General features: G+C 40.9%; 1 protein-coding gene across 1 annotated transcript in view; it reads left to right on the forward strand.

Moving 5' to 3' along the window:
• The window catches only part of LOC307267380 (testican-2), a gene marked incomplete at its 5' end in the record, with an annotated part of 37,657 nt that overhangs the window by 16,904 nt on the left and 7,071 nt on the right, over positions 1-13,682 (forward strand). Inside the window, 4 exons of the mRNA XM_080049694.1 lie at positions 3,036-3,081; positions 9,022-9,136; positions 12,591-12,699; positions 13,267-13,385. Coding sequence (XP_079905820.1) covers positions 3,036-3,081; positions 9,022-9,136; positions 12,591-12,699; positions 13,267-13,385 — 389 coding nt within the window. The remainder of the gene's footprint in view (positions 1-3,035; positions 3,082-9,021; positions 9,137-12,590; positions 12,700-13,266; positions 13,386-13,682) is intronic.

Genomic DNA, 13,682 nt, shown 5'->3' on the forward strand with positions numbered 1-13,682 from the left:
TAGGAATTAGGTTTATTTACTGGGTTGAGTTGCTGGAATAAACCATGCAGTGCTATATTTCTTTGCAAAACACACCAGGGCTCTGAATGATGAAACGTGCGGGGAGGAGAGGCTGTGGTGGTGAGTGTTGATGTGTAATGCCCTTGGACAGAAGCCAAGACGGTGAAATAGAATGAAAGGAAGGCAGTCACTCCCTTGTAAACTCAAGGTTGTGTATCTGCCTATGTTGTCAAAGGTTTATGCTTAGTAAATGTGCTCTGACTGTGTGTCTGTTCCAACTAAATATATAAAAAAAACATTAAAAAAAAACATCTAAATCACATCTGCCTATTGACTTTGAAGATACCCACAAATTTGCGTGTAGTTTTTTCCGAGGCCGACACGGTATGTCATGGCTAATCCGCGACTTTTGAGCTGGCAGGGGGCCGGCGTTTTGGCACTTGCTTGTAAACACAGCCAGAGAATGAGTCCTTAGAGATCGGGACCCCTGCCAGCTCATTGAAGTGGCGGCGGATCATCCTCGGTTAATAGGCGCTCATAATCCTCCGTGAATGTCTTATGTTGTCCCCCCGAGAGTGGCGAGACTAAGGCACGTATTAGTGATCAGCGTGCATTAAGGGCTGACAGTTTAACTGCTGCCATATCTGTAATAAACCAACCAACATTGATTGCATGCTGACTGGAAGCAAAAAATTAAAACTATAAAGTGTTTTTTTTTCTTTTTATATCTCTAACAATGGCTCTCCCTTTCTTTCTTACCCGACTGCTGCTTGTCATTGCCACAGGAAGTGGAGGTTAGTGTCTCTTTTGTAAATTTATACAATACAATGAGTCAATGTCTGTCTTTGTTTAAACTTCTCTTTTAGGCTGTAGTTGTCACATGCCCTTTGAGTAAGAACTCATCTTGGCTAAAGCACAAACAATAGGCTACTTATAATTATACAACCTTATTGCCTAGAAATGTTAGCCTGGAAATCCAGACCCATATCTAGAACGATATAAGGTCTGGCCACAATCGATATACCTTCCCAACTCAAGGGGTGGCAGCTATGCGTGCATTTCAAATGCCACTGCACCCAATAGAATAGTACTACAACCAATCAGAGCAATGAACAAGGTGACGTATTAAGCCCCGTTCGTTTAGCGAACAGCGGGGTTAACTGGTAAATTAAACTTTTGCGGTGGTCTGTCGGCGAAACAAAACATTCCTCTTTCTTGCTAATGAAAGATTTGAGTGCTGTCTTCCAAATCGTTTAGTTTCAAGGCCAAAGCCGTCTCAAACTCAAACAACATATCCACAGCCATCTCTGTTGTTAACTATCAAGGCTTCGACGGTACATGCACAGCACTGTCGTCATCCAGTTACGTCCGCCCTAGAGCACCATACATAGGGCTGTTGCCCGCCCATATCAGATAGAACCAATCGAAACGTAGCTCAGAATTTTCTGACATATATTTAATGAGCTCCAATGGAGAGTGTCCAGACCAACAGGCGCAGCAAATTTAATTTGCTAGCGGCAGGTATGGATTTCCAGGCTATAGAAATGTGTCCTTTGACTACAAATCAGTGGTGACAAACATTGCAACATAAACGACAAAAGAAAAAATTTAAAACATCAACATGTACATGTCTAGAAAAATGCAAAATGATGCTTTCCATAAAATAAGCAGAAGTATCACTAACGAAAATGGACAAGATCGTTAATGAATGGAAATGTATTCTTCTTTTTAGACTCAGCAATCACTAACTTAACCTGTAAAAACAAAAATAAACAAACTCATAAATAAATCCCTTTTACTCCTCACCCCGTGCCCACTATTTAAGATGCCTTCGGCTGTACCCGTTCAGCTTGACATGAGAGCTCAGCCTTTGTGTCCCGTGAGCAGAATAAGACCGATCTGAACTGAACAGACCTGATCCTCAGGGGCCTCTCTGGGCCTAGTGCCGAGCAGTAACCGCTTTACAGTTGATCCTCTCTGTCCTGACACAGAGAAATGGGTTAAAATAGGCACAGCAGGGGGTGATGCATGATTTTTATTATCATTCCAGTGCAACGTCGCCAGGGACGCAATCTAAAAACCAGAGTTAGTTTGCAAATATTCCCACTGCAACAGTGCAGGAGCGAAGATAGTCAAAGTCTTTTTTATGAGACACTGTAACGTTCTCAGAGTCTTGCCTTGTGCCATTTTCCCGATGTTAGAGGCTACCGCAACAACCACATAGCCTAATAAAAAAGGACTATAATAATTATGGGATGTATGTAAGAGTTGTCAAAATAAGAGCAAGAAAGGGTTTGATAACTGTGCCGCAAAGAAAAATGTGAAGCAGATACAATTAGCGGTCTTCAAGCAGCAAGTTATCTAACATCATCTCAGATCCGTAAGTGCGATTAAACATGATAAAAACCATCAAAACTGACATTGGGAAGGATTTTTACCTGCTCCGCCATTGTAGGCGCATAAAAGTTCACCCCACTGTCGCTTTCTGCGTGTGCACCGGCAGTGAGACGTGCCGGTTTGTAGCGCTCTCTCTTCTGATTGGATATCAGGTTTTGGGATCACAGAAAAGTTTATTTGCCGATTACATGCAGAGCGGGTAACTGAGAGACCTACATTATGAAGTGCGCATATTATATAGGCGATTACTGTATGAATATAGAGCGATTTAACTCGTATATTAACATAAATATATCGCTCACTTCACTTTTAAAGAAATGAACAAAATTTTGATTGACACTTGGATCGAATAAAAAGTTATAATTATTAGCCTTTTTCTCTTCAAACTCACCAATTCAGTATGAGAGCAGCTGTATTATTATGTATTTGAATGACTAAAATCATACTCAAATTGAAACCCAAGGGGTGTAGCAAAAGTTTTTGAATCATTTTGAGAATGTCTGTTATCTTCCTCCATTATTGATGCTCTTCTGAATTCTAATTCTCATTAAGCATAAGCATGCAAGGGCATACTCCCTCCATTGTGTTGCATGAATGATTAAATCCATTAATTGATGCAAATATGTTTTTCTTTCCAGGATGACTACATCAAAAACACAGAGGAGAACACGGGTTCTGATGAAAGTAAGTCATAACAAAAACACACATTTGTATCTGATTAGAAAAAGATTTGGGCACATGTAAGGATTCTGTCTTTCATTTGGAGTCTGAGTGTATACTCTCCTGTTCTGTGTGCAGTGGGCAAGACTTTCTATATTGAAATGCTTGTATTCAAATGAGAAAGAATCCTGCTGTATTTCAAATTCTACCCGCATAATCACAGCTAAGTGCTGCCTGCCTTTATACATCTGCACAATGAAATAGCACGGTGCACATTAATCGAGGCTCTGGCTTCTCCTAATTGCAGCAGTTGTCTGAGGTCATCCAGCGTGTGGTAAGCGCCGTGGTCCGGTGTGTCAGAGCTTGTGAAGGGTGACAAGAACACAGTTGTGATTCAGGAAAGGAGAGGCTGGCTGAGCCTTTTGTCGGATCCATTAGTTTGAAAAGCCTGCTATAATTGCCGTCGTTGCCGAGGGCTCAATTCAGAACTCCCACAGTGCGGTCTGTTTCCTGTTGGAAAAAGAAACAAAATCTGACTTTTAGAAAACCACCTGCGGAGAAGGAATGGAGATGATGTGGAAAATGGCGAACAGTTCTGTTATTTCGAGTCAAATGGTCTTTTTTTCTAAGGACATGAAAAATTATATAAAAAGCACTCTGCAACTGTTTCTTAACCTTCCAAAGTCTGTTATTATTAACTGCAAGTTATTAACTGCAAGTTACCTGAAGCATAAATCATAGCAGTTAGCCAAGATTTAACAGCTGCTACTTTTTTTTCTTAACATTCAGTAGAAAATGTTTAATTCCCAACGAAAACTCCTGGGTCCTCCGAACATGAAGTTCATAGCCCAGCTGATGTTTGGCATAAACAGCTGCTTTAGAACTTCCTGAAATTTCTGATGCTCAGATAATTTTTGACTTTTCTTAGAGTGAGTGTATTGGAATGCAGTATAGGCTTTAAAAGCACAGTTGGGGGCGGGGGGGCGGTTCGGTTTGTTTCGATAGAGCTATCACACCTAACTGAAGCGCAAGTTTCTCCAGATTAAGCCGGTCAAACGCTGTGATAGAGTGAAATATGAATCGTTACACAGGTCAGGCTAATGTACTATTCATACATGGTGGAGCCAATTGAACATCCCCCTTAGGTTCCTGCTGCAAGGTTATTATGGGAGGTTACGTGTACAGCGCCACACCAACGCTGCCTCACTTAAAAAGACGGCTAAGATCAAAGGAGAAAGATGTGAGGAGAAACAGCTCCAGACGTTATCCTAGTCATCTGTTCTTACAACAAGGGGAATAATTAATGCAGTCCCAAGAAAAACGCCTTGCCTGCTGTAAGTGTGGGCGATTTTCATTTGAAGGCCGTTGGATTTCAAGCCTGGTCCCAACTCCCACCGGGACTAATTCCGCAGACCTAATTGATCGGGGTCCTCTTTATTGCACATTCGACAAGACAGCAGAAAAATTGTGACAAGGTGTTCCTGCAAGCTCACCGATAGAACAAAAAAACCTTAAGGAGACTACAGATAACTCCTGTGCCTTTTTATTTTTTAAGCCGAGCTGAGTGAGACATCAGCTCAGCTCTGCAGAGACTGCTCTCTGTGTTTGAAGGACAACTTCAGATAATGTTGTAAGACTTAACAGAGTGGCTGCTATGTTGGACCTTAACATCCTTTGTGTTTTATGTTTTATTTATTTTTATTTTTATTTCATTTTAATTAGATGTGTAGAATTAGAGATGAACGTGTGTGTTGCATCCAAAAGTGTTATAGCTCCGTGGGAGTTGAACAAAGGCTGCAGGCTGCTTTAACACAGGGACCACCAATTTAATGTAAGAGTATAAAAGGGTCTTTTTAGATTAAAGTAATTGCAAATCCATTTGAAACTAATTGACTCAAAGCTGTCAAATGGGCCCGTCTCCCTCATGCTTTTAATAATTATCAGAGCTTAGTCTTTTTCGGTTTCGAATGGCTGTTTCTTTTTCTTGGCAGCCCAATAACAGGTCTTTAGCAGGTTTTTTTCTCTCTCTCTCTCTCTCTCTCTCTCTCTCTCTCTCTCTCTCTCTCTCTCTCCTTTGTCCAGAAAACCACTAAAGTGCGTTGTTAAATGCACCCTCGGACGATTTGAGTGTAAAACAAATTGCAGATGAAGGTCCTGTCTGACGGCAATGCAGTGAATTCAGATGTAGGCACACGGGCAAAAGGGAGAAAGCAGTTCTGTTATGTTTTAAAGTTTGCAGCGTAATAATAGTAATAGTCTCAGAGAGATCTGACAGGTGCTCGCTGCTGTCCCATCGCCTTTTGTTGACATGATTTCAGCAAGATTACTATGGCCCCTTGCACATCCAGACATAAACAACAATCAAGAAGATCAGGCGAGGTGAAAAACACTTGATCTTTCATGAAAATTAAAATCCTGCGCTTGAATTTACATTTCTCCAGTATGTAGGAGTTTGATAAGAATTCTGCGTGAGGGGCGTGTTTGGTTTGAAGCTGTTGCTTGGAGGCAGACTTGAAGGTGCTGTGTGAATACTGAGCATGGGAGCAATAAGAGAGCTGTGTTTCTATGGGAACATACAGTATAGCAATCGTTTTGTTTTATGTTAGCATGGTAACAATAAATGATCCAGTGAAAGGTCATGGAGCACTTTATATGATTATGAACACATTGCTGTTTAAAAGGTTTCCTGTAATTTGACCGAAATTTCCTGAACTGTGAGACATACAATACATTTATTCCCCCTATATTGCTCAGTTTAAGATTAACCTATCAATGTAAGACATGGCTGACTTTAAAGCTACCATTGTAAAAAAAAAATTATAAAGATTTGATCGAATGACAATGTGTAATCATTGTCATTTGATAACTTATTTATATGTGAATGTGGCTGTGTGTAGTGACAAACGGAGAATTATATATTAAAGAACACTTTGCAGCAGTTGGTGAAAAAAAAACAGTCTAAATGGAAAGTGAAATTTTCACATTCGACAGGTGGCCAGAAACACACAACTCAGATGAATGCTAATTGCTTATGGTTATATTGCTCTGCTGGATGTGCAATTACACAGCTGTTTGTTAAGTTTGCCTCATCAAAATAAAAGATGATCATTTGTCAGAATTCTGTTCCCAGCTTTTTTTGTGGCCAAAAAAACATTATCAACAATCCTGCAAAACTATATGACATTTCATCCACTGGTGCAGCTGCAGAAATTAAAATTGCCAGACCTCAATGGTTGGAATTTTGCACATACTTCAAAAGTGTACAAATATGTTCCTAGGAAGGGTATAATCTCCCTAATTAAAGGCTGTTATTAGCCCATGAATGTGTGTGCACTGTATGTCATACTTATATTCGTCCTTATTCAAAGCAAGGATTTTCCTCAACAGGAATGAGATATTCATGAGATAAAGTCATGGTCACCTTCAGCTGCATACAACGCATTCTTGTGTCACTCTAAGTATTTTAAGTATTCAGATCTACAGTTCTCATATGAAATGAACAACTAAAGAGAACTGTATTAGAACCTTTGTACCTGCGTGTGTGAGTGCCTTCTTATTTTACTATATTCCTTCCCATATATTCAGTCTGTGCAGTGCACTGCTCGCTGCACAGCTTGGGGTTCTTTTTTAGTGGAAAGCAGCAGGTACATCAGCTTCTTCTCAGTGGCCAAAAAATATATAAAATGAGAAATGGCACGAAAGAGAGTATGAATAGTTTAGGTATATTACAACACCAAAAAAGAAAAGAAAAGCATAGCATAAAAGTGTATGGTCCAAGACTGAAACCTTTGTCACGGAAATACAATTTTAAAACTCACACTCGACACATTGTGAAGAAAGCCTGAGGAACACTAGAGTGATCTGATGTGATGAGCCATTGAGTCAGACGGAAAACATTGATTTCTTTATTGTAAAGAAATAGTCACTAAATATTTATAGCTGAAGTCCTGCTCTAATTTAGTGTTTTCTTCAATCAAGATGAACTGTGGGATTTTCTGCTCATACACTGTAACTACTACTGTACCCCCAGTAACATGTTTCAGCCTACAGTAATACAGAATATGTATACTAAACTAAACTTAAAAAACATATATTTTTTTAAGACATGTTTTAAATGCCAAAAACTAACTATTTATTCCTTGGTTCAACTGTCGACCAAACTATTATTAAACTCTGTAAACAAGTTTCCCAGATACCCAACCCATTATGTGACCATGGAACTGTGTGTTCCTCGGTCACATACAAATACATATTCTTCAACCTGTTATCCAGCTGCTTGTTGTAACTTCAAAGATATTTCCTTGATCCCACCAAATATATATTTTCTCTGCACCGGAATAACTCAAGGTTTTTTATCTGGCCAAACTAACTTCAGACAACAATCAAAGTCAACTACACTTTTGTCCAGACTTCTCTGCTGTCTTGGAAAACATTTTTCTGGTACAAATCCATCCAATATTTATATTTTTTCCACTCTATAACACTACAGTACTGGATCTCAGCACAACATATTTAGTGCTGGGGTCACACATGGGATGAAGGATATCTCATAGGCTTGTTTAAATTGTGCTATATGAGACACCTTGCTAACCTAACAGACAAACCAGCACCTCCAAACAGCTAACCTCCATGATGAAAATGCATTGCGGAACAAAGGCTGGGGGATCACAACAAGTTACTAGCTAGGAAGTGGTGCAGAACTTGGCCTTTTTATGAACTCCAGTGTCATGACTGGTCTTATAGAAACAGAAACACCACTGGCGCACATCCTCCTATCAGTACTTTTTGAATTCCTTCAGAGTTGTTGTGTCCTCCATATACTTCACTGCTGCTGTAAGCTTCAAAGTATCACCTTAGTGTCTGGATTTGCAGGGATCTGGCTGGCAGGCTGCCACCTCGCCTGTTGACCGTGATGAATACAAAGCAGCTGCTCAAAGCTGACTCAGGACCTCACGGCTTAAATTTCTCTCGCCGACCGCCACTTGCCACTCACTCTTAAATTTATCTGAGCCTATGAAGGTTTTTTTTTTGTTGTTGTTGCCCCCAATGCCTCTACAGCAAAAGGCTGTAAAAAGGCTTGGATGGTGTGACATCCAGTGTTTCGGGGATGGCATTGACCGACTAAGGGAAGGTGGAGGACGCTGTGTGCTATTTCCATCTCTCAGTCTATCAGTGGAAAAGAGGTTGGCATTGAACGCTTCAACTCTCCAAAGATGGAGAGGGTTGGGAGGGAGGTGTAGAGAGACAGTAAGAGGCGAGGGATGAAAGGAGAAGGGGAACGTGGGAGACAAAGACGGGGTGTGTGTGTGTGTGTGTGTGTGTGTGTGTGTGTGTGTGTGTGTGTGTGTGTGTCTGTGTCTGTGTGTCTGCGTGAGAGAGAGAAAAAAGACAAGATGGGTAGAGAGAGACAGTGATAAGTTGACATGGGGGATGTGAAATGTGACAAGCCGGGAGAAAGAGATGCTCAATCAGTGCTGTCATGTTTTCTCGCAATCAGAAAACAGCCAGTGGAGACTGCAGGCGGTGCTATCGATGGTGGGCCACCTCACTAATGACAGGCAAAGGCGTCCATGTTTGCAGCTGTGCTGACTATAAAATCAATGGACTCATTTGTGCACACTGCCAGACGGAATATTTTTCATTACACATTTCATGATTTTTATTGCACCCGCTTGTGTGAAAGAGAGTTTTGTGAGGCTGGAAGGATCATTTTAAACGCCATAAATATACAGAACTTGATTGTGAGGCTATTTTAATTCAAGTCTTTTTTTGGCTGGTGCTTTTTGCCATCAGTCTGTTGAACACATGCTCCTTCGTCAAGAGGCAAACGTTTAGAAACAGCCGGGGGCTCTGTATTTTTCTACAGGCGGTGACAAAAACATAGAATTAAAGCAAAACACCTCAGCTGTGATTGACGCCTCTGGTTTCTGACTCAGTGTTGTTGTTGTTTTTCCCGTTTTGCAGACGTGGACACCACCAAGGACCCGTGCCAGAACGTCAAGTGCAGCCGCCATAAGGTGTGCGTCGCTCAGGGCTACCAGAGGGCCATGTGTGTCAATCGCAAGAAACTGGAGCACAGGTGGGTGGAGGAGGGTCCATCTGTATTGATTGCAGGACGTGTTGCCACCTTTAAGAAAAGATTTCGGACACGCCAGTGTGCTGTTTGGTGTCAACTGTTTGTCAGTGAAAAGCCTTTAGGTGTCTGGTTGGAGAGCTATTGATTAAACTCAGTAACAGGGCCAGAGAGTCAGGAGTCAGAAGTGACATCCTTTCAGCTGGAACACTCACGCTGAGCAATGACTGAATAACTGTGTGGATGGAAAGTGGTAAAAGTGAATGCAAACAAGTATATTATGAAACCTAATCTGAAGTTAAATCACGTACTTAATAGTTAATGTCGTCAAATGCCACTCAATTTCTAAGCACAGAAATATTTAGCTTAGTATAATATCGTGAGTTTGAGAGCGCCCCAGTTATTAACTTGAATGACATGAATAGATCTCCCTGACTTTTAAGCAATTTGAATGTAGTTTCTTTATTTTTTTATAATGGGTCCTTGAATTTTCTATTTAAATTTGTGAACCCTAAAACGTTTATTATTGGGTAGCAATTAATACTCAAACTTAGGTCTTTAGTTGCTCATGAGATACACATTTTTATGGCCATTGTTTAATTCTATGGACCATCTCAGTTATACTCCTTTAAAAACGAGATACTAGCTTAATGGGTTACACTTAATGCCAAAGGTGCATACTGCCTTATGATTAATTAATGCTTAACTAATACATGAGTCATAATGACATTTTTATGCATGATGTATCATGAACTCCCATGGCTCAGTTTGAATTATTAATGAAGTCGCTATTACTTAGTTGAATTACTAAAAACTACACTGATCATCAGTTTGTGAACTCATAAATCTATGTAGTTAAGCCTGGACTAAAATTAACTTCAGAAAAATCAGAGGCAACCCGAGAATAGTGGATAAAGGCCTCTGAGGTCCCTGCATTTGACAATTCTTCTACGAAACCAAAATAGCACCATCAGTAGATTTATTATGTTTGTGAACAGCCTACAGTAGGAAACTGGCTGAAGAGACTTCTTGTGTTGTGTTCCTGTCACCTCCTTATGGTCTGTAAATACGAGCAGCTGAGACGGAAATAACATTCACGTCAGCCTTCCATTTGAAAAATGGGGATTTTTGGACAGCTACAATAGCTCCCTCCTCAAAAAGTACTGCCAATGTCTAAATACATTAGTGCAAAACACGATTATGGCTACAGTAAATTAAATCCATTGTTAACACTAATTTAATTATGCAGCTAATAAAAAAGGAGCAAAAATACATTAACAATTGTTAAACGTGTTACCAAACTGCTACAGTTATGTAATGTATACAAAGCTGTTATGAATCATGCCTTTATATAGGCTAAACAATGGATCAAGTGACATGCTAACGATACAGTTAGCGACTAGCTGGTGAATATAATGGAGCGTTAAGAAGCTAAAGAGACTGACATTTCCCTCGGGGAGCGGGGACCAGATCTAAAATAAGAGTGAATATTGGATTTATTTTATTCATCAGGCGGCCAGAAACACAGCTCCAGATGAATAGTAATGTTGTTTTGCGTCTGCTGGATGTGTAAATAAAGCACTTTTTCTGGATCAGGTTTATTGTCAAGTAAGGAATGTGCCTTGGTATATTGGTGCATAATAAACACAGAGAAAATCTATCTATCTATCTATCTATCTATCTATCTATCTATCTATCTATCTATCTATCTATCTATCTATCTATCTATCTATCTATCTATCTATCTATCTATCTATCTATCTATCTATCTATCTATCTATCTATCTATCTATCTATCTATCTATCTATCTATCTATCTATCTCCATCTATCCATCCATCAGTTACATGTTTTGATGTATCGTGTTTTCAAAAAGTTCTCTGAGTTACCGTTTTTCGGCAGCCAGGTGATCTGGAAAGTAGGGGTAAAGTCCTAGGGCATCTAGTGGATGGATGGATGGAAAATGGCATCGGAGGGAGGTGACTGGGGAATAGAGGAATGTGGCTGGTGAGGAGGGACAGTGAGGCGGACTGTGTTCTTAGGTCTCAATCGCTTGAACAAACAGTACAATGTGCACTGGACTTTGCTGAGCCACCCATGTTGAATTATAGGGCAACTTTAAAATGACTAATCAGTGGAAGTGGATGCGGAAGAGAGAGAAGGGGGGGTGACAACTAGGCTATAGCATATAGTGAAATACATTTGGGCTATTTAGCACAGTGTTAGGTAAAAGTATAACAACCCTTTTCTTGGGATAAACTTCAGTAAAAAAAAGTATTTATCCATTATCTCAACCATTCACTCCACTCTGACGAGAAACAAATGAGCAGGGTTTTCTGTCGGAAAAGGAATTAATGGAGTGAATTATTCTACTACCTGCATTGTCTATCTGCTGCGGCAGGCATTTATCTTTTTCAATAAAGTGCTTCATTTACAGAGACTGAGAGACACTGTCAAATTACGGGTAATAAGCACAAGCGCAAGTGCACCTAACCATCGTAGCGTCATTAAGCAGCAGAGGCTTCAGAAGTCGTGCTGCACGCTTATTGCTTGCGCTCACAGAACACGGCGACAATCACCGTGGAAGCATGGGGGAAATTTTATAAAGCGGTGCATCCAAACAGTGCTACCACCCACCGCCACCCCATTGAAGCAAATGGTGCTCATAGCATTTAAAAATGACATTTAAAAAATTCATCAGCACAATGCGTGTCTCGCCCGAACAAGCGTCCAAAGCAACTTAACGATAAGTGCGTTCACAGTTGACAGGACGAAAAGCCAAATGTCATCAACAATTGGAATTGCATCCCTCTCGAACAGGCAACTAAAAGCATGTTCAGTGCTGCCGTGACAGGGCTAGTTTCTAAGAAATAAGACGTGTAGGCTAAGTAAGTGTGGTGTCAAGATGTTTGCCTGAAAAGTTTTTTTTAAGCCTGCCAGCAGAAAGAGAGTGGTGACTGTGCTGTCCTGGCATCTGTGGGCCGTTCATTTGACCACACATAGACCTCACCTGTCAAATGTTTTTTCTCCAGAAATACTTTTGATAAAAAAAGGGATTATGAAAACTGTTGACTGTTGTTTTTGTTTCTTGGTGAAATGTCTAGAATAACTATTGGATTGATTGCGATGAAATCCACTCAAGTCTCCCTTATGTTTAATCGTCCTTTGGTGGCCCCTGACTTTTCATCTGCACCCATCATATGATCAGCCTACAATTCATTCAATAGGCAAATGTTATCATGCTAACGCATTAAACCAACTTGTTGAAATGTTGAACAGCTCACCTGCTGATGTTTAGATGGTGTAAGCATTTTCTTAGAGATTTTTTTTTAAATAAAAAGTAAACACGTTGGAAAACAAAATGATCCGCATGGTTAGATACCCCTAGAGGTATAGATAATTGAGGTTTTGTTTCTGTAAATTGGGTGCACTGACTCCTTTCTCTCTCTTTTTATGTTCAGAGTCAAACAATCAGGGCAGCCTGAGGCCCACGAGAGCGGCTGTAAGCCTTGCCCCATCGCCGCCTCCTCACCTGTATGTGGCTCTGATGGACACAACTACGCCTCCGAGGTAAAGGGAGAAGCCATCTGCGCCAACCTCTCTCTCCTTGAAAGCACTCTTCTCTTACCTTTTTTTATTCCCCTCTTTTGCTTTACTACCTGGTTCCGCCGCCATAAAAAGCCCTGAAAAGAAATGGGAAGTGCCTGTGTCATCGTTTTAAATAATGAGCCTGGTCCAGTCGAGTGCTGTTTCCTGCAACGCTGACACATACGTGGGCGCGGCCGGGCGGCACAGTTCGTCACTGCCCGCGCAGGGACAAGTGATTAATGACTGACGTTGTTTTTGGAGTGGCATCACCGTACCCCGGCCGCTGCCAGCAGTGACTCTTTATTGATTTATGTATACTTTTTAATTTTGACCTTGCATGAGATAGGAGGCGGAAAATGACAGCTCATTCTTGCTGCCTTCCTCTAAGTGCAGTGTCTCATCTGAATGAGCAATCTCTCTCTTTCCTGCAGTCACCCCCATAAATATTTTAACAGCATCTCTCTCTCTCTGTGTGTGTGTCTCTCACTCTCTCTCTCTCTCTCTCTCTCTCTCTCTCTCTCTCTCTCTCTCTCTCTCTCTCTCTCACAGTGTAAGCTGGAGCAGCAGGCCTGCCTCACAGGCAAAGAGCTGAGCATCATGTGCGCCGGCTTCTGCCCCTGTGCCACGGCCCCTGTCACCACCACAAACACTGACACAAAACGTGGAAAGTTGTTTTCATTTTACTTCCCACTCTCGTAGTCATGCATCTTCATTTTGGGATCCATGCCTCCCCGCCTGCGTCACTATCATCCCTTTCATGAGTCAAAGGGTTCAAAAAACAGAAAGTCTGCACACAGCACATGCTCTCTTAAAACTCCATTCTTCTCACAGAACCAATCGTCCCAATGCTCGACGTTTTGGGATCAATACTCACCAATTCCAGAGATTACTGTGTTACCCAAATATCCCCCATGTGGTTAATCTGCTCTTTCAATCATGTAGTAATTAATTATTGAGAGTGTACA

The sequence above is a fragment of the Ammodytes marinus genome (genome assembly GCF_949987685.1).
Source record: "Ammodytes marinus genome assembly, chromosome: 20".
Lineage (NCBI taxonomy): Eukaryota > Metazoa > Chordata > Actinopteri > Uranoscopiformes > Ammodytidae > Ammodytes > Ammodytes marinus.